The sequence below is a fragment of the Rutilus rutilus genome (assembly GCF_951802725.1).
Source record: "Rutilus rutilus genome assembly, chromosome: 24".
In the NCBI taxonomy this organism is placed as follows: domain Eukaryota; kingdom Metazoa; phylum Chordata; class Actinopteri; order Cypriniformes; family Leuciscidae; genus Rutilus; species Rutilus rutilus.
Window position 1 is genome coordinate 17,507,623 of NC_140228.1, and position 26,951 is coordinate 17,534,573.

Sequence of the window (26,951 nt, forward strand, 5' to 3'; positions counted from 1 at the left end):
TAGTTTCCTAACAAAATGATGATGATTTGTTTCATGGTGGAAGTTGGTGCATATTATGCCTACCTGGGGACACGGAAAAGTCAGACCAAAAGCAAAGTGCTATAAAATTCACGAAAGTGTTCATTTAGTTGTGATATTGTGAGAAAAGACCCCTGTTTTTCAATACCCAAATCAAAAAGTCGCTATTGTTGTTTCTTCCCCGCCGGTTGGGGGCGCTGTGGCCGGAGCATCTGATAAACTCCGCCTGCACAACAGTTGGCGGGAACGTTTGTTATTTTTCTGCATAAACATGGATACGGAGTGCGCGTCTCATCCTGAGATCTCGAGCTCAACTGAAAAAACGAATGTAGTTGAAGTCGAAAGTGTTGTTCAGTCATGGATGGTCGACTATTATTTCGCGACACTATGTCGGCACTTCAAGGCAAGATCTGGACCGGAGTTTCATAAAGCTTTAAAAATATTTGAAGGTAAGACAATGTTTTTTTGATTCCCCTAAGGAATTCCGATAGTTAATGCTACAGTAGGTGCGTTCATTGCTTAAGGTTAACTTACTTGAATTATAAATGTCACTAATATTGCATTCTCATATGTTGTATTGTGTTTTCCTCAGCTTTGGTGGATGAGCTCGAGTCATGTTCCCAAAGGTTAGGTCATCACTCTCAGAGAACGATCTGCTGCCTCCTTGCCAGAGTGATAGATGGGGAACAACTGGGTAACGTTAATGCAACTAACTAACTAATAATTAGCAATCATATAATTTCGTTGTATTATTGCAAATGACTGTGAAGCCCAGTATATTTCTTTTATAGAATATTTGATTATAATATAATCATAAATTCTATACAAGAAATATACTGGGCTTCACAGTCATTTGCAATAATACCACGAAATTATACAGCTGTAATGTAACTCCAAAATGCAGTCCTGGAAAATCATGGTAATTTGAGTGATTTTATTATAATCCTTTTTGTCTAGAACAGGATATTTCAATCATTTAGTTGTCACGGATCCTCAAATAAGTTCAACCCCCATTCTACATTTTTTTTTTAAAGGCTGCTATATATATATGTATAAAGGCCCAATTTATACTGTAAAAAAACCACACAAAAAAACATATATACATGTATATATGTACACACACACACACACATATATATATATATATATATATATGTATGTGTGTGTGTGTGTGTGTGTGTGTGTGTATATATATATATACACACACACACACACACACACACATTATATATATATATATACACACACACACACACACACACATTATATATATATATATATATATATATATATATTAGGGATGTGCACGAATATTCGAATTTTCGAATATTCGATCTGTAATTATTATTCGAAAAATAAAATACTATTCGAATTTTATCGAATTTATGAAGCCGTAAATACTTTGCGGGTCGTAAATGCAGTGAAGCCCTGATAAATCCCAAGCACTAACTCGCAGTTATAATTAAATGCACTGGGTGGCACTGTGGCGCATGTTTAACAAGTTGTTTGTATTTTATCATAATGTCGTCGTCTGCCTCGCGAAGTTTGGAATTACTAGTCGAAAATGAGGTTACTAAATGATTTTACAAAATGGAATTACTTTTGATCAAATTAATTTATTAATCTGGAGTTATAATATCATCACCACAATCAATGAGAAATCACATGAAATCCAAACAGCAGCAGTCGACTGAGGAAAGACAGCTGTCTATCACTGCATCACGACTGCAGGTAAGCGCAGCTGTAGTGCGAGTGATCCGAGATGATAACTTATCTAATAGTAAAATGATATTGAGGTATATTCTTCCTTTAAGTTTTCTTTGAGAGAGAGGTTTAAGAACAGAAAACGCAAGGTGCTGTTAGAAACTTAGAACTAGAACACCGTTATCTTTGTTTCTCTGAAACGTCTGTCAGCGCAGCGCGTTTTCTCACTCGAGCATAAATTGCTCGCGGCGTCCCTCCATGTGGATATTATTGTTTTTCTCAACATAAACGTGAAACAATATAAACACGATAATCATATGCTGACTCGAGTGTATGTGTACGTTCTGTACGATAACTGGCGCAATCTGCTACTCTGCTTTATTAGGCGTTTTTTTCCGTTCGCGCTGCTTGAGCATATATCCTTTTGTTCTTATATTTTTTTGTTTACACATAGGCCTACTGTTTAATGTTTTCAATTAAAAGAAAACTTTAACACATGTTGTAAGCTTGTTGTGTATATTGCCTAATCATAAGCTTCTTCAGAAATGGTGACAAAACGTTAAAAAAAAATTACCTTAAAAAATAACGTATTTTTCGTTAAACGTCATTTAAATAAACGAATATTCGAATATTCGAATTTTATGAGCCCGAATATTCGAATGCAATATTTTAGAAAAATGCCCATCCCTAATATATATATGAAAGTATAGTACATGAAAGATTCAAGTGCGCTGGTCTGAAACTTTCACACTTACCCATCATGTGTTGTGCTGTGTTTTTAAGATGTCCATTATGATCGCGTTACTCAAATCACTCCCTTGATGTCAGCGCTGCCAATTTGGGAGTCATTAAAGGAAGCGTCCGATACAGATTTACACGCTAAGATCAAAACGCTACTGATTGTTCAGGTACGTATGCTTAAGAGAGAGTTGTTTAACACTGTTGGGTTTTAATCAGTGGTGGAATGTAACGAAGTAAAAATACTTCGTTACTTTACTTAAGTACATTTTTCACGTATCTGTACTTTACTTAAGTAGAATCAATAGTGCATACTTTTGACTTTTACTTCGTTACTTTTTGCAGCAATTATTATACTTTCTACTCCACTACATTTCTACAACGTTTCGTTACATTTTCTGATCAGTTTTCCCCTTGCCAAACAGGGATTGAAAAAAATCTCCATGTTTTCGGTGCTGACGCGATCATGTAACATGCAACTGTGGCGCTACCAATAAATCTGTCACAAAGAACCGGCAAAAGTAATGATTATGAATATGTAAAATATAACAAGGAGACATTTTAATTAATGCTGATGCGCGATCTTTGCAGTGAACGCGCCAGAGAGAAATGCACATTTCATACGGATTACATGCAGAAAACAGTCTGTTTTCTTTCGTTTTGAATTGTTCTGTTTAAAAGTACACATTTCAAGTTTTCTATATATATATATAGGCTACATCTCAGGTCTGTGAGGCAAGTACAGACCTGAGTTTCGGTTCATGAGTTTAACCAGTTCACGCGCCCGCGCCTCCGTGTCCTGATCTATTTTCTGCTATATTTAGCCTACTTATTTATTAAATCCATGAAACATGAATGAAATATTGATTAAAATTAAGATACAATTAATACAAAACGAAATTCACTTTAAAGAAGGGCTTTTGAGGTCTCTGTGAATGTTTTAAAGCAGTATTTTGGTGCCGCTTTCAGAGCGCTCACGTGCGAAACGGAGAACTGACACGTCCGTAACATTGTTTTTTCCTCATAAATGTGAACACAAAAAATAAAATGAATATGATATGTTCTGTGATATGTTCTTCATCCGGTGGGTATTACTTTTGGTTTGCACAGTGAAATTCACAGAATTACTAAAAAATATTTTGCCACCTAAAAGTTAAAGATTTTTTTTGTATCACGTCCGTTACGGATTTATATTTCCCTCATATTAAAATATAAAACGCATGTGTCTGTAGACTAGTATTTTTCTAATGTCTGGACTTCTTTATTAAGGGAGTATGGATATATAAACAGTTTCAATTGGTATTTGAGAATTTACATTTCAAGTTTTTACTGCAATTGTCACGACCATAACGCTGGGATTGCCCAATTTTAAAGAATTTATCCAGGTCTACGTATTGTATAATGTTAACTTCAAATAAGGGGTGTGTCGCGATTCTGCCTTCTCACACTCACACCGCGACACAACGGTTTCATATTGCGTATTGTTGCAGCCCTAATTATTAGAATATAGACATTAAGAGAATAAATTGTTATGAAAGTACTTTTACTTTTAATACTTAAAGTACATTTAAAATCAGGTACTTTTTACTTTTTACTTAAGTAGGGTTTTCATTGTGGTACTTTTACTTTTACTAAAGTAAATATGTCTCTGGTTATTTGTACTTTTACTTAAGTACTGAGATTCAGTACTTCCTCCACCACTGGTTTTAATACGTTTAAAGTCAGCATGAAACAGAAGTTTTGATTGTCTTTTCTTCCCTATTGGGACATATATATAAAAGAGTGGGACGACTTATTGAACAAGAATAATGTAGGGCGGGACTTGATTTTGTCCATCAGGAATTGATTGAATTTATATGTTAAAAATTATGTTCATGGATAAATCCTTTATAATTAATAATATAGGTCGACCGATAGTGGATTTTACTACTAACGATAACTAGGGTCCACCATACTGGGCGATAACCGATTAATCAACCAATAGTTTTTCAAATGGATGCTGAATAAAAACAAACAACACATAAAATAGTGCTGAACTTTATTATGAAATTTAAAAAAAACTTATTGAAGCATGAAAATGTACTGTACATTTTAAACCTTGATCATTAACGTTAGTTCATAGTGCATTAATTAATGTTAAGAACTAAAACTATAGTGTGTGGGATTTCCTTTTCTTTTTTTTTCTTTTTTTTATATTAGACCTGACTTATTTGGTCTATTCTCTCATGCACCTATCAACTAAGTGTGCGATTGTGATTGCTAAGAGATAAAACTTTAAAATGTAAAAATGTATTAGTAAATGTTGAAATTAACGATGAAAAATACTTTTTATTAAATGATGTTTTATTAACAAAGTTCGGGAGGAGCAGGTTCAGATAATTAACCAAATTATGCACAGCTGGAGATTAATCAGTAGTCAACTCAATGACAGAGTATAAATTCACTGCAGACCTATCTCTGTTCATTGAAAGTTTGCCAGCATCCCTCCTCCACCCCATCTCCTCACTTCCAGTTCCATCTACACTTACCAACTGGGGGGGGAGTACTCTGGGTTCGGGCCTAACTCCGAGCTCGGAGCCCTCTCCCCGGACAGCACGCCAAATACGCATAAACTTATTGTACTAATTATATGTAGATGTGAACTCGTGAACCATAGTTAGTTAAAAATTAGCTCTTATTGAAAAGTGATAGCATTTCATATAAATCCAAACTACGAGATAAATATCTACGCAAAGGCCATAGCATTGAAAATTGACACATATGTATATTGTATGTATATATATATTTTTAGAACACTTGATTATTGATCAAAATAACAAAATATGTATTACAGTGACAATAGGAAAAAATATCTGATTTGTTTATGTGTGTGTGTATATTATATACACACACACACCTCACTTGTGTTTGCTCAAACTTACCTGGGTAGCAAGCAACTGAAACTGCCTTCAAACTATATAAATTCTAAGGCACATTTGTTTGATTCGCTTGCATTGATATTCAGATATTTTCTTTGAGCTGCCTTCTCAGACTTTTGCTGCTGTAGCAGTTTATTCCTGCTTTGTAAATGCATTTAATTTCATTGTATTTTTTCATAGTGATCTCTTAAGGTCCTTGCACACTGAGTCCGAAATTCTCATCCGAAATTTTCGCATGTTAAAAAATAAATACTACCTCACATTATTCTAATCACACTTACACACTGCCTCCGAAACTTTCGTCCGTCATAAAAAAATTCGGTCGGGTTCGATTTTCTGCATTTTTCGCATCCTTAGCAAGCATTTTGAATGGTGTTTTGTCAATTCAGAGCCACTGAATGACGAATACGAAAAACATGTTCATAGTGCCTTGAAGTAATAAAAATGTAACCGTATTTTCATTGTGTCCAAGTCTGTCGCTGTGTGTGTGAAGAAAGGGAATTCAAAGTTGGCAAAGGAAACCCTGCAGTGGCTGGAAAAAGAGACTGAAATACCTGAGGTGTGCATTTACCTGTTACAGTTTAACATGCTTTTCTTACAATTCAGTAAATTAACATCATTTTGTGTGTGTGTGTGTGTTAGAAACTACAAGGAAAGCTTACCGCCATTGTGAGTAAGAAAGATGCATTTGATCCGCTTCTGATGAACTTCACTTTCAACCAGCTGTTGGAGAACATTGACATGTTCCTTGACGCGGTCAACCTGGAAAGTTCCTCCGTTTTCTTGCTCGAAGTATGAGGCCTTTTTTGTTTTACGTACAAAAAAACTATCCACTTTTCGACAAACTGACTGATTTGTGTGCCACCTCCTGTGGGAAAGAGAATCCCTGTGCTAATGGGCTTCATTGACTGTGGTTTCAATGTGGTTACCGTACTGTGAATTTGCCTAATGATCTCTTAGAATTGTGGTGTTTTTATGGGGGCACTGAAATATTGCTGTTAGCTTCACCCTCAATAGCCACCTAAGAAAAGTAAAGGCAACACATTGAATATGCAGTCATGTTGCCGCTAATGGGTTACTTTGACTGTGATTTATTGACCATGTATTTTGCTGCTTATTACAAGAAATGTGAATTTTCATCACATGTGTGTGTGTGCCTGTTTTAGGCAGCATCAAAAGTGGTTGAAGCACGTCATGAGAGATCAGAGAAAACCTTATCTGAACAGGACAGAAGCGAGAGGATACCATCCAGCCCAGAGTCAATTCAAACAGAAGAGTAAAATCATCTTTCTCATCTACAACATTTTTAAACTGCAAATGTCTATGATTAGAATAAAATAACATTTTATTTATTGTGTAAATATGAAATAAAATTTTCTAAAATAACATTTCATTTTGGTCATTTATATATATATATATATATATATTCTAAAGTAAAATCTTTAATTGTAGGGACTTTTGTAGGTTTTTATTTTTTATTTAATGTGCATTTCAACTGAAAATGTATATTTAGTAATTGCTTTATTTATTTGGTGCTTGTGTTTCCATACAGAAATGAGGCACAGGTGGATCAACTGGTGCTAAATATGAGGTGAGGGCCTTGAAAGTTATTTCAACAGCGGCATTCGTTGTTACAATATTTGAATTTTAAAGGTCCCATTCCATGGATTATTTTTATTATTTTATCATGTTTCCAGGGGTGCCCTTATAATGTTAGTATGTTTTTTAGATCAAAAATTGTTATAATTTAGAAATAAAAGGCATATTTCCTAGCCTGATTTCATTCCCTGGTTTGAACACTCTGTTTGAAGGGGCGTGTCTGCTGTGAGACTTCAGTATAAACGCCCTCTGCTGTGATTGGCTGAAATGCTTGCATATGAAATATCTGGCATTACATGAGGAACTATCTGGAAAACTTTTACTATTACAGCTATTATACATTTTTACTATTACAGCTATCGGGATTAACGAATCGTGAGAAGGTTTTTAAGTATTTAGATCTCTTTCAATCACATAAAAAATTGCAGTGACGAGCATTGAGCAGATGACAGCCTGTTGATCGCGTGAAAAAAGATCTTATCATTGCAACGCAGTTTCTGCACTATCACTAATGATTTCACCAATGCAAACATGAGGCATATAAATACAGTAAGAGCTTCGTTGTGCAGTGTAACAGCGTCATTGATTTCATAACGAGTGTTGGCAAGTGTCCATATAAACTCGCGCTGTGTGATTGACAGCTTGGACGATTGGAAAGGGATTGTTCTTTGATCGCTTTCTGTATATTAATCACAGTTTAAGTAAGATTATTTTCATCCTACTAAGAGAAACGATGTGAAGTTGATCGCTACTTCCATATTAAATCACCAATTGTACTTACCGCTTGCTGGAATATAGTTGAAATTGTCCCCTTCGTCAGTATGAAACGCTGAGAGAAGCCTGCTTGATATTATCCCAGGTTAGAAAAACAGTCCGTGGTGAAATGGACAGAGCAAACTAACTTCGAATTAAACTTTTGCGGTATCCGATTATAGATAAACATCAACCATCTGTTGACATTTCGCCATCAATACGCCTGTGTTCCTGTGGGCGGAGGTTAGTCTAAACACGATTCTGGTGATGTCACTAATGACGGAAGTAGAGGGATGTAGTCCAATCGAGCCGTTTTTTGTTGTCAACTTCTGTTAAATAAAATATCTCGCTTGACATTGAACTTTGAGCTTTATAATTTTACAGATATTATTTATACTCTAACAACAACATTACACACTAACTAAAGTTTGAAACATGGGATCACGTAGAACGGGACCTTTAAAGGCCCGTTCACACAAAGAATGATAGTAATAATGATAAACACAGAGATACATTTTTCTAAATATAAAAGAATTGCAGAGTCCACACCACAACTATAACGAAACCAGAACAGAGAAACGATATCGTTGGAATCACTTTCAGAACAATGCCTTCCAGCTGATGAACCATAAAAACATTGACAGCCAATCAGAATGCTTTCTGCTTTAAAGAGCTGGAGCATTTAAAGCGGCAGACGACAAAACCGCTTAAAATAAACCGTTATCATCTGCTCGTGTGGACGCTAATATAGTAATTGTTACGGTTATATTTATAGTTATTGTTCTTGGTGTGAATGGGCCTTAAGAGTCACCTGACTAACACTGTTGCAATTGATTAATCGACTGATCAATCTAATCACTTTTATTTGAGAACCACAATGGTTGTCAATTAAAAAATGTCAGGTTTTGTCATCCAAATAAGTGACATAACACAGCATTTAAGTAAATTATATAGGCCTATTTTTATTATGAATTGTTTTATTATTATGTATGATTCAAAGTAAAAAAAAGGCTTACACTGTAAGTGACAACAGAAAAAATAAATTTAATCAAAATAATTTGTATGACAAATCATCAATAAGTGGAGCTGGCATATGATGTCACCTTATTTTTTATCACTCATACCAACTTGTACTTGCTTTTATTTACTAATTGCTTTAATAATTGAAAACAAATTAAAAACACAAAATTGACAATTCTGTTTGCGTTCACAGACTCAAAAGGAAACTTTTTTCCAAACAAACTCATGACCCGTGGAAACCAGAAACTGCTAAGAAAGCGCGAACCACAGGCAAGAGAACCTCCATTTGCAGTAAGTTCTCAACCAATGGATTTTTTTGTGGTTTGATGTATATTGTATGTTGTTAAAGGGTTAGTTCAAGTTCACCCCAAAATGAAATTTCTTACAGAGATTTAATTTGAGTGAACTAATCCTTTAAAGGAGTATTGAGAAAATTTGATCGCTCTCATGTTGTTCCAAACCTGTTCTTTTTCAATGAGAAAATACATAGAACTTAACATACTGTAGATCTTTTCAATGCGGAAGTTCATATTCACCATTTTCACAGATGATTGTATGTTCTGGTCTTAATAACATCAAAAATCATTGGTTTTAGTGTCATAAAACATCATGATTATGTACAAATGCGCATTTCTTCAAACTTCTCTTTTTGTGTTCCGTAGAAATAATAACATCATGCCGGTTTGGAACAACTCATTCCATTTATAAATCTCTAACATTAATACATTCTTATTTTATGCACACAGAGGTTTCTAGGAGAAGTAGTAGCCCTTCGGAGTTACAAAGCGATGTTAGTGTGACAAGCAAAATCAGGAGGGTGAGTTACTCTAAATATGTGTGTGTGTACAGTTATCTTATATAATATATTGCATGTTGCAGATATGCATACAACAAATTATTCTGTGGGCATTGAAAATGATAAAAAAGAAATGCTGGAGCTGGCTGGCAGCTTAAAAAATAAAAGCCTGGCGGGGAAAGAGTTAAGGTTAAGGTTAGGTACTTGTGATGGTAAGGGGCTAGAGATTGCATTATACCATGAATGGCCTAACAAAGATATAGTCTTACAAACGTGTGTGTGTGTACAGCACAAGCATTTGAACATATAAACAGCATCAATGTTTGTTTGTTTCAGAAGTGGACTGTGATAGAAGATCGGAAGCTGAAAGCAGGTGTGAAGAAACACGGGGAAGGCAACTGGAGAATGATCCTGAATGACTTTGAGTTTGACAACCGCACCGGTGTTAATCTTAAGGACAGATGGAGAACCCTGAAGAGTAAGGGAGAGGACTTCTGAGCTGCCGCCGCTTTTTTTTATTTAATTTTTTTTTTAAATGTAAAGAATTTTTTTACTTAAAGTGTTTATTATTTAAGCTGTGCTGATTTCAAATTCAGCAGTTCCTTTTTTTTTTCGGGTTAATTAAAAGTTCAAAAATGCTGTTTGGCAGAACAGTGTAGGTGATGAATAGTATAATAACGTTCAAAGTGTTCTGTTGCTGTTTGCTTATACTGTAAGGCCAACATTTGTCCAGTAGAGGTTGCAAGTGAGACAAATGAAAGCTTTGTGTTGCCTTTAATTGTTCCTGGATTTATTTTTACAGAAAAGAAAAAAAAATAGTTTGAAACAATACTGTACAAAAAAAAAAACTAAAGAGCTTTTAATGTTTGTAAATGTGTCATGTTTTTTTTGTTTTTTTGCTGTTGTTGTTAATATGTATAATAGAATATATTGCTTATTTGTGGATTTTAACAAGGACTTTTGAAGAAGCATTCTTATTTCTAGACTGTTAGATGAAAATGAAGCTGTGCACTTGAGGGCAGGAGCAGTGCTGTAGTTTCTGTACTTTCCTCCATGTTCCTCTGCAGCGAGGACTTCCCACCGCCTGCCATTGTAGAAGCTCATCCCTGCCAAGATAAGAAGAGTCGGTAACACTTTACAATGCTGTTCCGTCATGAATGAGTAACTACACAGGAGTGAATGAGTAATACAACATTAATATATAATGAATTCTAAAGTGAAGATCATGGTAACCCACTAATAATGACTCAAGTAATCCTTCAGAATTACTAATTATTTGGAACAGCATCCTAAAGTGAAAAGCATGATAACTTTTAGTCATTGTAAAGTTTTGTGTAGTAATTGCTTCGGATGGATTTGGTAATACTTTAGTCATTACTAGTGAGTTACCATGATCTTTACTTTAGAAAACTGATCCAAAGACCAGTCATTCCTTTAGAAGGCTGTAGTAACACTTAATTACAAGTGGGTTACAGCATGATCTTTAGAAGCAATTATGCTGTGTGCTTTACTCTCACTAATTATGAACCTGTATAGTTCTTAGTCCTCTAGTCTAGGAGGTATAAATTAATAAATGGCTCTAGTTTTCGAACATTTAAAAGTAATACAATAAAAGCTAATAGACCAAAGCAAAACAATATAAACTTATACATGTAAATGGAGTAGGAAGAAGCATAAGCTTATTTAATTCTACCTCTTCACTACTCGTTAATAATCATCAGAGTGGCTTCATGGTCAAATCATTTTAATCCTATCTTAATACAATACATTTACTACATATATATATATATAATTATCTTCACACACCAAAATAAAAAAAATACAAAGAAAACATGCATATTTACATGTATAAATCCATCATGTATAATAAATAATGTAAAAAAAAAAAATCTGTGAGAACACTTGATCAAAGCCCTGTTTCCCTCCCTGTACCTTGTGAAACCCATATTTTTGTACCGCTTTTTGAACTGGGTCATGCTTGGACATTGCTTGAGCACTGAACTTGATTCGTTTAACAGCTTCACTCCACATATAGAAATACAAAAACATTTTAATGTTTTACGGACACAAATATGTTTTAAGTTGCACGACCCCCTACAATTATATTTCCCTTCTCTATTAAAAAACTATTTTTTGAATATTGCCAGGGAGTAGGGTGTTTTTGTGCTTTATACATTATTTGTGCTGTTTGAAAATATCTTTGATTTATTTATTTATTTAAAGAAATGAATTTGTGTGATCTCTATAACCAGTATTATAAATTATTCTTATGGCTCTTTTTTGCAAAATAGATAGTGATGCATTTATAAGTATTGCCCCAAACCTCCGCACAGTAATTTAAATATGTTAACATCAGTGCGCAATAAAAAATGTGGAGTGATATGTGGTCCAGAACATCCTTTGCTTTATTCAGTACTGAAATGATTCTTGAAAGTTTGTGTACATGTTTTATGTGAGATTTCCAGCTTGTTTTATGATCTATTATCACCCCAAGAAACTTATTTTTCAAAAGTCTGTAAGAGCCTTTTGTGAAACCTAAATATCTCATGAATTGTGATGCTGTTTCAGCATGAAGACATACTCTGACCTCACAATGAACTTGTAACAGAATGTGCTGTTGTTGCTGCATCAGAAACAGGTCCTCTAGTTTAACAACACTGTGGCACTATGGGTACACTACCTCTCGGCTAGGTTACCGTCTCCTTGACAGCCCCGACTGTGGTTACTCATAGCTGGAGGTTGGCAAGCCACGCAAACAGTGTAGCCCTCCCTCAAATACTGCATCCAGCGTGTATTGGGTCTGTTCTCCACCGTGCAATGCGGCGTCAGAGACTCCATCTTGAACTCCATACAGAAACTGTGGAGCACATCATCATTACATGACTTCAAATCTTTCATTGTGTTTATTGTAAGAAAGTTATAAGAAACAGTCACATTGTGAGATTTAACATTGTTTCAGTTCACATGCAAAGTTTTACACGGCGTTTCAAGACAAAGTCGCTTTCAATGAAAGCTAAATGCTAACAGCTAAATGAAGAACTAATTAAGGCATTCGTTGTTAATACTGTGTATTGCTAATGTTATTAGTTTTTACTTGTCTGTTTTTGTGACTTTAAGTAATGAACTATTTGTTGAAGTGAGTAAACAGGCTTCTCCTCACAAATTCTCATCATCAACAGTCTCTTTGTGTTTGTTTAATCGACGGTGATACATACCCAGCATCCATTTGGGCCCCATACAAATCATGTGTTCTGCCTTTGCTGTACTCCATTGTGGTTATAAATGCTGCTCCTGGAATTAATCCAACACAGCCAGTGTTTAGTTTCAGCTAAGTGATCAACTTTGGACCATCAAGCTGAAAAGTCCCTTGATTTCTGACTGAAGTTCACTGGGTTCTTTAACAACAAAGCTCTACCGATATAAGCAAGAAGGCATTTTAAAAGCAATGCTCCCTTGTGAAAAAGAAGTGTGCTGAATTGTTTTGAATGTACACTTGTAGAGTACTTCAAATCTTGAAAAAGTATACTACTAAAAACTGTAATTGCAGATAATATATCAATTACATAGGCCACTTTAAGTGTATTTAAAGAGAACACCTTTCATTACTAACTTCTTAATATTCCTAACATACTTTTTTTTTTATACTTTAAAAATAGTGCACTTTGGGATGATGTCAAAATAAAAATGCTACTTTAAAGTACATGTTAAATCATTATGTTTTAATAATCTTTCGTCAGGATTGTTAGAAGTTTACACTTATTATGATCTGGTGACTAACACGCAAGTGGGCATATTCTTGATCATTTGTAACTGTACAATGTTATTTGATATTACATTTTGGCCCGGTTTCACAGACAGAGCTCAGATTAAGAAAAGATTAGGCCTAAATTCAATTAGGGCATTTAAGTAGCTTTTATAAAAGTGCACTAGAAAAAAACATTACTGATGTGCATCTTGAGACAAAACAATGGCACTGATATATTTAAAGATGTGTCAGTGCAAGTTGCTTTCAGTTAAAACAGCTCAAACAAGCATTTTAGTGTGGGACTAGCTTAAGTCTATGATAGACTTACACTCACCTAAAGGATTATTAGGAACACCATACTAATACTGTGTTTGACCCCCTTTCGCCTTCAGAACTGCCTTAATTCTACGTGGCATTGATTCAACAAGGTGCTGAAAGCATTCTTTAGAAATGTTGGCCCATATTGATAGGATAGCATCTTGCAGTTGATGGGGTTTGTGGGATGCACATCCAGGGCACGAAGCTCCCGTTCCACCACATCCCAAAGATGCTCTATTGGGTTGAGATCTGGTGACTGTGGGGGCCATTTTAGTACAGTGAACTCATTGTCATGTTCAAGAAACCAATTTGAAATGATTCGAGCTTTGTGACATGGTGCATTCTCCTGCTGGAAGTAGCCATCAGAGGATGGGTACATGGTGGTCATAAAGGGATGGACATGGTCAGAAACAATGCTCAGGTAGGCCGTGGCATTTAAACGATGCCCAATTGGCACTAAGAGGCCTAAAGTGTGCCAAGAAAACATCCCCCACACCATTACACCACCACCACCAGCCTGCACAGTGGTAACAAGGCATGATGGATCCATGTTCTCATTCTGTTTACGCCAAATTGTGACTCTACCATCTGAATGTCTCAACAGAAATCGAGACTCATCAGACCAGGCAACATTTTTCCAGTCTTCAACTGTCCAATTTTGGTGAGCTCGTGCAAATTGTAGCCTCTTTTTCCTATTTGTAGTGGAGATGAGTGGTACCCGGTGGGGTCTTCTGCTGTTGTAGCCCATCCGCCTCAAGGTTGTGCGTGTTGTGGCTTCACAAATGCTTTGCTGCATACCTCGGTTGTAACGAGTGGTTATTTCAGTCAAAGTTGCTCTTCTATCAGCTTGAATCAGTCAGCCCATTCTCCTCTGACCTCTAGCATCAACAAGGCATTTTCGCCCACAGGACTGCCGCATACTGGATGTTTTTCCCTTTTCACACCATTCTTTGTAAACCCTAGAAATGGTTGTGCGTGAAAATCCCAGTAACTGAGCAGATTGTGAAATACTCAGACCGGCCCGTCTGGCACCAACAACCATGCCACGCTCAAAATTGCTTAAATCACCTTTCTTTCCCATTCTGACATTCAGTTTGGAGTTCAGGAGATTGTCTTGACCAGGACCACACCCCTAAATGCATTGAAGCAACTGCCATGTGATTGGTTGATTAGATAATTGCATTAATGAGAAATTGAACAGGTGTTCCTAATAATCCTTTAGGTGAGTGTATATATGGGGATTAAGTAAAGGACTAAATTGCAACATCATCATTACAAATGTTTATGTGTAATTACAAGTATTTATATACATGACATGCAAGTTTCAAATTGTTTCACAGACTAGGCCTTTTCTTATGGGATCAGGCCTTTCTTAAGATAGTCCCAGACTAAAATGCATGTTTGAGCTGTCTTAACTGTAAGCAATTTGCACTGACACATCTTAAAATGTCTCGATCCACATCAAGGTTTTTCTCTAAGGCACTTTTAAAAAAGCTACTTAAATGTCCTAATTTAAGTCCTCCTGGCTTAATCTAAGCCCTGCCTGTGAAACCAGGCCATAGTTTATCAAAAATGCTTTTCGGTGCATCACTTTAACCATAAAGACAATGGAAGTAGTTATGTAATTACTTAAGAAAAGCACTCTTAATTCCAACTAATTGCATTTAATATAAATTTTAACTAATAGGCCTATATATTTTCATTTAATTGTAAACAACATGCAAATTAAGTGTCTGAAAACACTTAAGTATATTCCTTTAAAGTGTATTATTTCTGTAATAATTTCTCTTTTTAAAAGTATGCTGAATTGTACTTGTTTTTTTATGAGGGTTGGCAGTTTCGCAAGAGCTCTTTAAAAAAAAAATCTAAATGTGTTGTCCATGGAAAACTCAACTTTATAATGATTACACTATGGAAGTCACTGTTGCATTTTGATCAAAAAGATGTATAAGCCATGTTGACTCAGATTTATACCTTGCGTCTGAAAGCAAAACTGGCCCTGGCGATCCTGATACTCCATGCATCCGGCCTGCTCATCCAGCCTTGGACAGGCCTGTCCGCTGTTTTGGGGCCATCTCAAAATGCTGCGTCTCCGGACCCGGAATGAGGGCTGGCAGGGCTGTGCGCACCCGCTCCAGTGACTCCACTCACTCACTACACATGGCTGGGCTTAAAACACAACCCATGGGTGAGAAGTTGCACAAATCTACAGGATATATCAGTGGTTCTCAACCAGGTGGCTGGGGCCAACTAGGGGGCCCTACAATCTTAAAAGTAAAAGTCTGCGAAAAGGGAGTTTTGCGATTGCATAGAGGAACCATTTTGGATTCCCCAAAGAACCTCTCAAGAACCATAGTTTTCTTATAGTGTGAAGAACATTTTAATAATCTCGAGAACCTATATGTACCATGAATGTTAAAGGTTCTTCATGGAACCATCAATACCAATAAAGAACCTATCCACAAATCAAGATCTTTTTTTTATTTTAATTGATTCTCTCAAGAACTGTTGAAGAACTTCTTTTTTTCTCTTCATTATCATGGTCTTGAAAAATCTGAATATATAGCCTCATTTTAAATGTGTGATTCCTAGACTTGGAAAAGTAATGTAAACAAATACAGTCTCATAACTCAGTTTTATACATTTTTTTCTAGTTTTTCCAAGATCTAAAATACTTTCTTGGGTAGAAATTGTAAAAAGAAAAAAAATCCATATTCAGTAAATAACAAACAACTAGAAAAGTCTTGGAACCTTTGAATATTGTTATGGACAATGGGGGCTGTTGGTATATAAATATTAATGTAATCACATGCATACAGACCCTTTCCAAAAAATTTGAATATCATGGAAAAGTTTATTTATTTCCATAATTCCATTCAAAACGTTAAACTTCCATAGATTATAGATTCAGGGCCCACAACTTAAATGATTTCAAGTATTTAGTTGTTTATTTGTACATAATTTGGGCTTCCAGCTCATAAAACCCATGAAAACAGGATTTCGAAAAATCTGAATATTACATGAAATCACACAGTAATTACACAGTGATACCATGGTCATTGAACCAGGTTTTGGTTATTTTGGCAGTGTGGGCAGGTGCAAATCCTGCTGGAAAATGAAGGAAGCATGAAGTGCACTGAAAATGTCCCGGTAGACGGCTGCGTTGACTCTGGATTTAATAAAGCACAGTGGACCAAAGTCCTCTTTTCTGATGAGAGCAAATTTTGCATCTCATTTGGAAACCAAGGTCCCAGAGTCTGGAGGAAGAATGGAGAGGCACACAATCCAAGATGCTTGAAGTCCAGTGTGAAGTTTCCACAGTCTGTGTTGGTCATCGGCTGGTGTTGGTCCACTGTGCTGTCCACTCAACGCAGCCGTCTACCAGGACATTTTCAGAGCACTTCATGCTTCCTTCAGCAGACAAGCTTTATGGAGATGCTGACTTCATTTTCCAGCAGGATTTGCACCTGCCCACACTGCCAAAATAACCAAAACCTGGTTCAATGACCATGGTATCACTGTGTAATTACTGTGTGATTTCATGTAATATTCTAATTTTTGGAAATCCTGTTTTTTTAACGTTTTGAATGGAATTATGGAAATAAATAAACTTTTCCATGATATTCAAATTTTTTGGAAAGGGTCTGTATGTCATGCTGTGACAGGGCAACAAAAGAAAATGGCTCAGGCCAACATGCAGTTTTTGACAATGAGTCGGTGTAGATTCATCAGTTCAGTATGAAAACAGACACTGCCCTGACAGATAGGATACAAGACAGAGCTGAATTCTTCTGTTTTTCTCCTATTTCTTAGTGTTTTAGTGACAGCTCATGCATTGCAATAAATGCTTTGATGCTAAATGCTCTTGTATAAAAGGAAAAAATACTCTACTAAAATATAAATTGCTCCTGCCCTGCAAAATCTGGAAGTTTTGTGTGAATAATTTATCCCTTTACACATTGCACATTATTCTCTGGTGTCATTTATTATAAACTGTTTTAACAAAGTAATGTCAACATTATACTGGCCACATATTTATTTGATGAGTAGCCATGTAATAATTGAGATAATGCACAGATGTTGTGTTTTATTTCAATTCAGAGAATCTTATTTTGGTAACATTTCTTTTCCTTTAACTGATTAGTATTACCTTTGTCTTGTTTAGTTCCTTATTTATCCATTTTTATATGGAGGGTGCATCCAAAATCGCATACTCTCTTGCTTATTTTGAATAAGTAATAACTTTGTGACCGCTAAGAAAAGTATGTTCTATATTGAATGTAATCCAGACTACTACATTCGCAATGGTATCAATATCATGTGACCTACCAGCTTCAATTGCGTCACTTCACTTCCATTCACAAATCCTCTCCCGTGGTCTCATGGGATAGTAAAATGTCTATTGTTTGTACACTTCAGAATCTCGCTGAAAGTAGTAGGTAATCCGGGTACGTTTTGCCTACTCTTAAAATGAATACTGTGAATTCGGACATACTTCATTTGTTACATACATAGTTTTTCGCCTGCTATATAGTAGAGAAGTATGTGATTCCGGATGCAGCCATTGCCCTCTTTGTTAGTCTAACATGGTTAGTTATTGCCTTTATTTACCCATGTTAAAGTCAGAATTAAAGTTGTGATTGTATTTTCGTCCTTATTGTGATGTGAATTGGATTGAAACACCTTCTCAAAAAAGAAAAAATGTAGACCGGAACTTGATTTTGTCCATCAGGAATTGATTGGATCGTTTAGATCTGCTATTTCTGTGATTTCCGCCCTCACGCCAATCAGAGAAGAGATGTTGTTTCAAGAGAGAGGGGACGCTATTTTGATTACAGATTATGAACATTGAACATGAACATATGAACATTGTTTTTTAATGATGTTCACGGATAGTACTGCAATATTCCATAATAAGAAATAAGAATTATCAATTTTGATTTCATGTTGACTTTAAGCTGTCACAGTTGGCCATTCTTTGGAGTGTGTTATCTCCTACATTTTTAGATATAATTAATCTGGGTTTATTCTAATAAAAGCTGCAATTAGATCCTGGACTCAACTACCCTGCCTGAAAACTGTTTCAACAGTCAGCAGGTAATTATCCTAAAATATAAGATTTATTCATCAGTATCCAGGCCATGTCCACACTAAGGCCCCGTTTACACTACATGGTTATTTTGAAAAACTGAGACATTTCCCTTCGTTTGTGCCCTCCGTTTACACACAAATAGAGAATTTGCCTCTGAAAACGATTCTTTCTAAAAACTCGTTTTGGAAAACTTTGCACGTTTGCATGTAAACTGAGAAAAACTGAGTTAGGCAGCCGACGTCACAGTATGCGACAGAACTTGCACCTGTGTCAGAAGTGCGACTAGAAAGAGAAAGTGATTCGTTGTTGTTGTTGCTATTTTTGGGATTCTGATTGGCTAACGTGGGCTTGAGCTTCACATTACACTGCCACCTACAGGTTTGGCATGCTCTTGACGGCATACCTACACGGGTTCGTGTAAATGAATACTTTTTTGAAAACTGACAGGTGTGCACGTGTTATTGTTGAAAACGGAGAGGGTGTCCATTTGTGAAAATAGCCGGCCACGTGTAAACATAGCCTAATAGCCTACGTTTTCTAAACGCATCTTTTTCTCTCCGTTTTGGCCTTCCGCCCACACTGAGACGGCGTTTTTATTAATGAAAACGAAGCTTTTTGAAAATGCACTCCAAAGTGGATACATTTTAAAACGTCGTTTTCACGTTGTAGTGTGGAGTGTGAAACCGGTGGTATTTAAAAACGATGATGTAAATTTAGTCATGTGACGCATATTGTACCAATAGATATTCATGTTAATACCAGTATTGTGCCTGTTATGTGCTATTCACTTTAACACTGTTGCTAAAAATATTCTACATTGCACACTGTTCATATCACAGTCCTGCAAAGTTAACAGAATTTGCTCACATTTGCTGTCCTGCGGCAATACATGAGAGCAGTTTCGTTTTAGACTAAACATATGGTGACTGCGACCTGGACCGCATCAGTGAAGGGTGAGATATTTTGCTAAATAAAATTATCCTGTCAGAAGAATTGCGCGATAACTTTTCCATCTGTATCATCTCAGTGATCTTTTGTGAGGTTTTACGCATGCGCAGTAAGGTGAATTCAGCGTTTTCAGGCGTTTTTCTAAAGTTTCTCATCCACACTGAAACGTCGGAAGACGCCTGAAAACACTAGTGTGGACGGAGAGCGTTTTTAAGCGAAAACGCCGTTTTCAATTGTATCCAGATTAATGTAGACGTAGCCCCAGACAGCAACATAGTGTCGGCCCAGATCCGGTACGTGTGGAATCCCAGATGTGGGCCGGATATGGGCCGACACTATGTTGCTGTCTGGGTATTTTTATTATGGTCACTGTGATTTTGTCAAGTAAAACATATTCCTGGAACAACATTCCTGTCCGAAAATGTTGTCCTAACCCTATCTCTACCCCTAAACCTAACCCTACCCATAAATTATCCATAAAAAATTATCCCTAAAATCAGAGGGAAATTATATGTGAATAACACTGATGTAGAAGCTTGGTAGGTTGTAAGCCTTAAATTTACATAAACTGTGAACTTGTCCCTCAAATCTGATTGGATGATTGGAATGTTGATGCAGGAACATGTTGTACTTGATGAAATCAGGTTCACCATTTTATTATTTTTACTCATTTTATGTTTTAAATCTATATTTAAAATATATTCTTTACTGTGTTCAGAAATCAGTTCGTCAACTGCCCAAATATGACTGTATACCACTTACCTGGGCACTCAGTTGGGTAGTCAAAGCAACAGTCTTTAGTCTTTACACACCTCTCATCACAATAGCACATCCCATAGACACGGTCCATCCTCCAGTCTGTAGTGAAACAGGTGAAATCTGTGCCTTGACAGCACCTTCCTGAGCATCCCCCTTCAGCAAAGTGGTGCATCCCAAAAAGAGCGGCCACCACCAGTAGGGAACTCTGATCCATTGACAACAACCCCATAATGTCCAGAAAAGAACTCAATGGTATAAAAAGGCAAAAGTTCCTGTTACCGTCTTCAGTTCCTCTCAAAGCCAATGCAACAGGTCTCATTCCTGGCGAGGAAATGAATCTGTCACAGGTGAAGTCATCCTTGCCGAAGGAATCCTTGTGACCTGGAATTCCTGTGGCCACACAGCTCTTCTGTTTGCCCAGATAAAAACACGTTTCCAGAGAGCTCGGGCTAAAAGAAAAGAGCTATTCTGTGGAACTAAATGTCCTCCCCTGATTTGTCTGTAAAATTTGTCTCTGCCCTCGTTTCAGCACACAAAAGTGGACGATAGATGTTACACGATAGAAATGTTGTTTGAGTGGAGGGTGTGTGAGAGCTTTCTCTCTCTCTCTCTCTCTCTCTCTCTCTCTCTGTGTACTGCTCTTTTGGCCGCTGTGCGCCGGCATACCACATCAAACTGATCTCAGATCAGTGCCCAGGTCATTTCCACCGGGCAGCCGAAGCTTGTACAGCAGGGAAACAGAGGGAGGAATGTGAAGATTTGGCCTGGCTCCAGTCTACAGAGCCTGGGGCAGCACACGGCCCTGTTGCTGTCACATCACCATGCTTCTTTTCCAGCCCACAAGCAGACAGTACATGAGCGCATACACCTCTGCTATGCAAACTCCCAAAGAGACCCTCAGTGTTATGTTTGGTAATTAACTGAGGTATGTCTGCAACGTTTCCTCTTTGGAGTGATGGAAATGTTATTAGGTGAGAGAATTGAGTTATTGAATTAGTTCTTGTCTAATCAGTACATTGGATTGCAGTGCCGTAACTGAATCAGAGTCAGGATTCTCGTGAGAGTTTTTGTCCTTAAAACGCTCTTGTGTGTAGGACTAATTTATTAAAGGGGTCATATAATGGTACATGCACTTTTACAAGTATAATATTCCCTCGATCAACGTCAATGCTTTCATGTTTGCCCGAATCATTTCACACACCAGACTGCTTTATAAACGAGAACATTGAAAAAGGTATTAGCTCCTGTCCGAGTATGTGTTGTTTATGTGCCTAATAATGACTGTCATAGTCTCACAGACTGGTTATTTTTTAAACAGATCAGTAAAATGTTAGTGCTTCAGCCCTGACAGTTGTACCTAACACTGCATAGATAACGTTACGCATCACTGACAAGCCTACATTTACCGAAAAAAAGTTCTTCATGACCATTAGCTGTAACATCAATCTGTCAATGAACTAACATATACATCAGTAAACACATAGCGTTCGTATCTCACTACTCTACCCTGCCAGTACATACAAAGATAGATCAAAGTGACATTACGTTAACCAACCATTCAGAAACGTCCTGTTCGAGCCTTATATTGTCGAACTTCGGGGCCGTCATCTTGTTCCGGGTCCATCTCCGGTTCAAATTGATACGGTTGGTTGCACAAATGTGTCCTCAGAGACTCCCGCTGCCATTCTTCAAAATATACCCTCAACTGTTGTCAAGGCAACACTCCACCTGTATTGTGTCAAAACACCCCACAGAACAGAGGGGTGGGGTGAGCAAAGCTCATTATCATTTAAAGACACATGCACTTAAACGGCGTGCTGAAAACAGAGCTGTTTTTGACCAGGTAAAATGAGTGTTTTCTTACAATACTAATGAGAATTTTTAATTAAAGTATATTACAAACTTTTCATTTAGACCCCAAAGAATCATATTAACTTGTCCAAAAATGGCATTATATGACCCCTTTAAATGTCTCATCCCAAGCATCCGTTGCTAATTCCAAAACTTCATTTTAGAGCTAGTAATGGAGGCTTCTGCCAGGAAGAGCGTCTCTACTAATAGCGAAACTGTAAGTTTATCTGCTTCAAGAACCGCGCTGTTATTACCTTGTTAGTGAGAAATGTTGTGTAGCTTTTAAGTTGTTAAACTATTTTACTGACAACAGGTTTCTGTGCGAGTGTGTGTCTGTGCTGTACGTGTGTGCGTTTTTCTTGGAGAGAGAGTGGGAGAAAGATAGTATGTGCTTTCCGTACATAATAAAATGTAATTTCATGGCAAAAACATGGAAATAATTTGTCATTTTTATCCTGTTGTTTATATATTTTTTGTATATAACCAGCGCTGCTGAAAAAGGGGGGTGGGAACTGTTGAACTCTATTGCACACCTTAGGAAGTTCGTCAACCAATCAGATTTAAGCATTTAACTGCCCCATAGTATAAGGCTGGAATACACAACTTTTGCTCAGATTTTTGCCCCCATTTTCAGTCTAAATGAGTCGACAATAGTTGCCGAAAGTCTGAACCAGTCTACAGAATTTGGGCAGTCAGAGTTGACATATTTCACAGAAAATTGCGTAGTGTATGATGGGCACAAACTCAGATTATTAGCTTCAGACTATAATTCCATCCAGTTGCAGAATATCAAAACAAGTTTCATATTTTGAGGTGAGATTAGAGCACATATCGTTGTGTATGACACATCGCTACTGAAACCGAACCTGTCCTCTATCTACTATTGCAATAACAATACAAATACAAATACAATGGCAATACAAAAGAAGAGAACCTTGCCAGAAGATTAGCCAAAGTTCTTGGAAAGTTTCCTGTTAGCTAGGAAACATCACAGAAGGCATGAAAATGTTGATGTTTTGACCTGAACTTTTTTGGTTCAGACTGTTGTGTCCTCCACGGGGAACTCTCACTAATCATGAGAGGAATGAGGGTCTGCTCATGCACAGAGAGCAGGATCAAGGGAAAGACGGGATATTAGTGAGAATTATCCTCGATCTGTTGAGACTCGGCAGTCTCGACTGCTTTGATTGTTCAGTGTAACAAAGGAGCCAGTTCAAGCAAGAGTAACACTTTTTAACATCATCATCAATATCACCATCCCAGTTAGCAAAAATATGTTCTAAGAATGTTTTGCTAACCCTCTGGTGCAATTTGGTCATTGTTTTACAGGTTTTTTTTTACATTTATTTATGTTTTGCCACTTGCTGTGTGGACAAAAAAGAAAATCATGGACATAATTTGAAAAGGTCAAATGTTCCTGAAAAAAAAAAAAAAAAAAAAAAAAGTCACACTTGTATTGTTCGTGGTGGAAATGAACGGGAGACGAATTTCATCTATTGAAAACGTTTGGTACTGCACACAAACAAATTCTTACTAAAAGCAAATTTTTTTAGATTTCAACCTCAAATTTGGAACTCAGCTTGTTTAGATTCATGGGTTTGATTTTCTCACTGTTTCAGAGTAAAACGTGTTTTGGGAAATATATATTTCATATGAAAATTGTAATTTTGTGCATTTTTCATTACAATAAATGTAAAATTGTATAACTTTTTACAAGTTATATATATTTTTTTACTGTTTTTCATTTCAGCAATAACCTGCCAAGTGTCATCCTTAAAAAGAGATCAAATTTAAGTCTGTACTCAAATGCATTCAAGATTTATGAATTTCAGGTCCATGCTCAAAAAGTGAATACATTGATTTTAACTACTGCATAACAATAATTTAGTACCATAAAATCCCCTAAAATGATAATAAAAAAACAATCGTCGCTCATTTTTGACCGACACGCGAGCAGTAAGTTCATTTTTCAAACAATACGGGAATGTGACTTCTGAATGTTCTCTAAACATTCTGAAACTACCATTTAAAGAATGACCAATGATTTTTTTTTTCCATGAACAATGTATAAATAATGTTTTTGTGCTAAAGTTTTAAGAACATTATTAAAAAACAAATAACTTTGAACAAACATTCTGTTAACATTACTCAAAGAGTGTTTGTTGGTGATTTTGAGAGAGCCTTGCCAAAGCGGTTCCGTTAGCTGGGAACAAAAACAGGAAATGACCTCACTATACTCAGCAGGCGAATGCTGATTCAAATGTAAGAATCACTGTGAACCGTTTCTGATAGTAAACACATAAAAATACATTTCTATCAAGCTCATCTAGCATCAGCCATCTATTTTATTTTGGAAATTGCGTGCTTGAGAAAACATTGGGAATACATTCCTGCGCAGGTTTCCTTATAGATACAGCAAAAGTCCATTATTATTTACCAGAACACTGTATTTATGTGCTTGGATTCCCTGCTGTCTCTTGAATTTTTTTTGAACAAGAGTCCCTGTCTTTAGTTTTGCAGACTCTATAGAGTTCATTCATGTCATTCGTTTGAATGGACTTTTTGCATTAAGCATGTTTAATTGCATTAAGATGCATTGTGTGTGTAAGAGTGGTTAGTGTTTATTGTGAACAAGTGAAAGAGTGTTGTGTGGGGTCATGTCAGTGTTATGCATACCACAGCCTCCTGACAAAACCGTCCTGGAAACAAACTGCCAATGCAAGTAAACACTAAATCAAACCTGTCCCAAAGCAGTGGTGCCAGAGGAACCCTAAATATGACGACATCTTTGCAAAGATTTCACCAATGCTAATATAAAGCTGTTTATGTTCATGTTCAAAAGATTGTGGTAAGATTTTTTTGAAAGAGGTTTATGCTCACCAACACTGCATTTATTTGATTAAAAATATAGAAACAGTAATATTTTGTAATTTGTAATATTATTACAATTTAAAATGACTGTTTTATATTTTAATATATTGTAAAATATAATTTATTCCTGTGATTCCAGACTTCAGATTTGGTGCTCAAGCAACATTTTTTAGATAATTAGATACTTTTTTCAGGATGATTTGTTTACTAGAAAGTTCAAAAGAACAGAATTTATTTGAAATAGAAATCTTTTGTAACATTATAAATGTCTTTACTGTCACTTTTGATCAATTTAATGCATCCTTGCTGAATAGAAGATTAGAAAAAATTTATTGACCCTAAACTTTTGAACATTAGCGTACAAAACAAACTTAACTCATACCATATAAAAAACTATATATACAGTTGAACAGTTCTTTTCCTCTCTGTCAAGTTTTCCACAGACCCCCTAACTCCGAAGCCCCGGTTGAAAACCTCTGCATTATATCAGGACGGGTTATTTTCTCTTCACTCAGTTTCCTTCTGTTACAGTCTGATGGCTTGTTGACTCAGCTCTTGATAATGTAGTGAACCAGACTCCCGTTTCTGTTTGTCTAAGGTGCAGGTGTGCCCTCATTGTTGACAGTGGACAGAACAGAGAGTCTGTTTGTCATGGACATTTGAAGCAGAGTGCAGATATAGAAGGCTAAACTGTATGTTTGCCATGAAGATTTCAGAACAATATTTGTTCAGCCATTTATAAAGACATATCAGTGGACCAGTAACCCCTGCTCTCTTGTAATAGTGGACAGTGAAAACATAATTGACAGTGGACTTTTTCTTCAGAATCCAGAGTTCTTCATCATTACTCGTGTGATGTTGTTACTCATCATCACATGAGGGAAGCTTGTATACCGGATGTTCTCTGACCCTGACCAAAATAAGTGGGTCAAGGTCAATATGTCCAAAATCTGAAACTGTCATCTGATGAAAAAGATAAACGTGATTAGTCAAATCTCGTTTAAATACATAATCTTGATGAGTGCAAGGTGCAAGTCTATGATTTAGAACACATGCTCATACTCAGATTAAAATGGCATTTAATAATTTACATAAAAAGTTGAAATTATTAGACAAAAAGTCAGAATTATGACATGTAAAGTGAAAATTAAGACAGATTCAGATTTTGAATGACCTTTAATTCATTTTTATTTGGGTTTAAGGTGCCCATTTCTGCAACATAAAAAAGTAAACGCTTCAGTAAATCATAATCAAATCATAAAAAAGTCAAAATTATATATTATTATTAACTATACTAAGTCAGATATGACATAAAGAGTTGACAAAACGTTTAAATTAGAAGAGATACTACTTCATATTTGAGATAAAAAGTCAAAATTTTGATAGTCATAATTATGATGTAAAAGTTTGAAATGTTGAAATGTTTATATTTTGACTTTTGTTATAATTTAGACTTATGTCAATTTTGACACTAGTTAAGACATAAATATGACTTTTTATTTCATAATTATGATTTACCAATATATCAAGATGCCTGCAACTCTTTTTTAACTGGTAATCTCTGAACCAAAACAAACTGTGTCATTCACAACTTTTTACTGATGAAATATCAGGTATTTCTGAGTAAAAAAAAAAAAAAGTGGGGCAACGATTAAAAAATAACGATGAAAGTCGTTTCAGAAGCAGAGCAAGTTATTACATTTTGATGAAAGAAGACATCCTTTTTTCTTTTGGAATAAAACGAATCCCTCACAATACGACCAATAATGTGTCTTAATAAAGTAAATAGATCAATTATGAAAGAAAGAAAGAAAGAAAGAA

At 36.1% G+C, this 26,951-nt stretch overlaps 2 protein-coding genes across 2 annotated transcripts; one reads left to right on the forward strand and one right to left on the reverse strand.

Moving 5' to 3' along the window:
* The first annotated feature begins 206 nt into the window (after positions 1-206).
* terf1 (telomeric repeat binding factor (NIMA-interacting) 1) lies at positions 207-10,413 on the forward strand. The gene is made up of 10 exons (XM_084399347.1): positions 207-467; positions 611-712; positions 2,506-2,630; positions 5,851-5,937; positions 6,021-6,170; positions 6,545-6,654; positions 6,931-6,969; positions 8,944-9,041; positions 9,497-9,567; positions 9,883-10,413. The coding sequence occupies exons 1-10, from the start codon at positions 290-292 to the stop codon at positions 10,042-10,044; spliced, it is 1,122 nt and encodes a 373-aa protein (XP_084255473.1). The 5' UTR covers positions 207-289; the 3' UTR covers positions 10,045-10,413.
* Positions 9,397-21,030, reverse strand: sbspon (somatomedin B and thrombospondin type 1 domain containing). The gene is made up of 5 exons (XM_084399346.1): positions 20,412-21,030; positions 15,584-15,778; positions 12,762-12,837; positions 12,227-12,403; positions 9,397-10,652 (listed from the first exon to the last, which is right to left on the reverse strand). The coding sequence occupies exons 1-5, from the start codon at positions 20,725-20,727 to the stop codon at positions 10,535-10,537; spliced, it is 882 nt and encodes a 293-aa protein (XP_084255472.1). The 5' UTR covers positions 20,728-21,030; the 3' UTR covers positions 9,397-10,534.
* Positions 21,031-26,951: the final 5,921 nt, after the last annotated feature.

What these genes read in the sequence shown, in the direction of transcription:
- sbspon (XM_084399346.1), bottom strand. Translation starts at nt 20,727, where the DNA reads ATGAGACCTGTTGCATTGGCTTTGAGAGGAACTGAAGACGGTAACAGG. An exon ending in CTACCCAACTGAGTGCCCAG is followed by an intron (nt 15,779 to 20,411) that starts GTAAGTGGTATA and finishes TTGTGTTTTAAG; the next exon opens with CCCAGCCATGTGTAGTGAGT. An exon ending in GGGGCCCAAATGGATGCTGG is followed by an intron (nt 12,404 to 12,761) that starts GTATGTATCACC and finishes TGTGCTCCACAG; the next exon opens with TTTCTGTATGGAGTTCAAGA.
- terf1 (XM_084399347.1), top strand. Translation starts at nt 290, where the DNA reads ATGGATACGGAGTGCGCGTCTCATCCTGAGATCTCGAGCTCAACTGAA. An exon ending in GATAGATGGGGAACAACTGG is followed by an intron (nt 713 to 2,505) that starts GTAACGTTAATG and finishes TGTGTTTTTAAG; the next exon opens with ATGTCCATTATGATCGCGTT. An exon ending in GAGTCAATTCAAACAGAAGA is followed by an intron (nt 6,655 to 6,930) that starts GTAAAATCATCT and finishes GTTTCCATACAG; the next exon opens with AAATGAGGCACAGGTGGATC.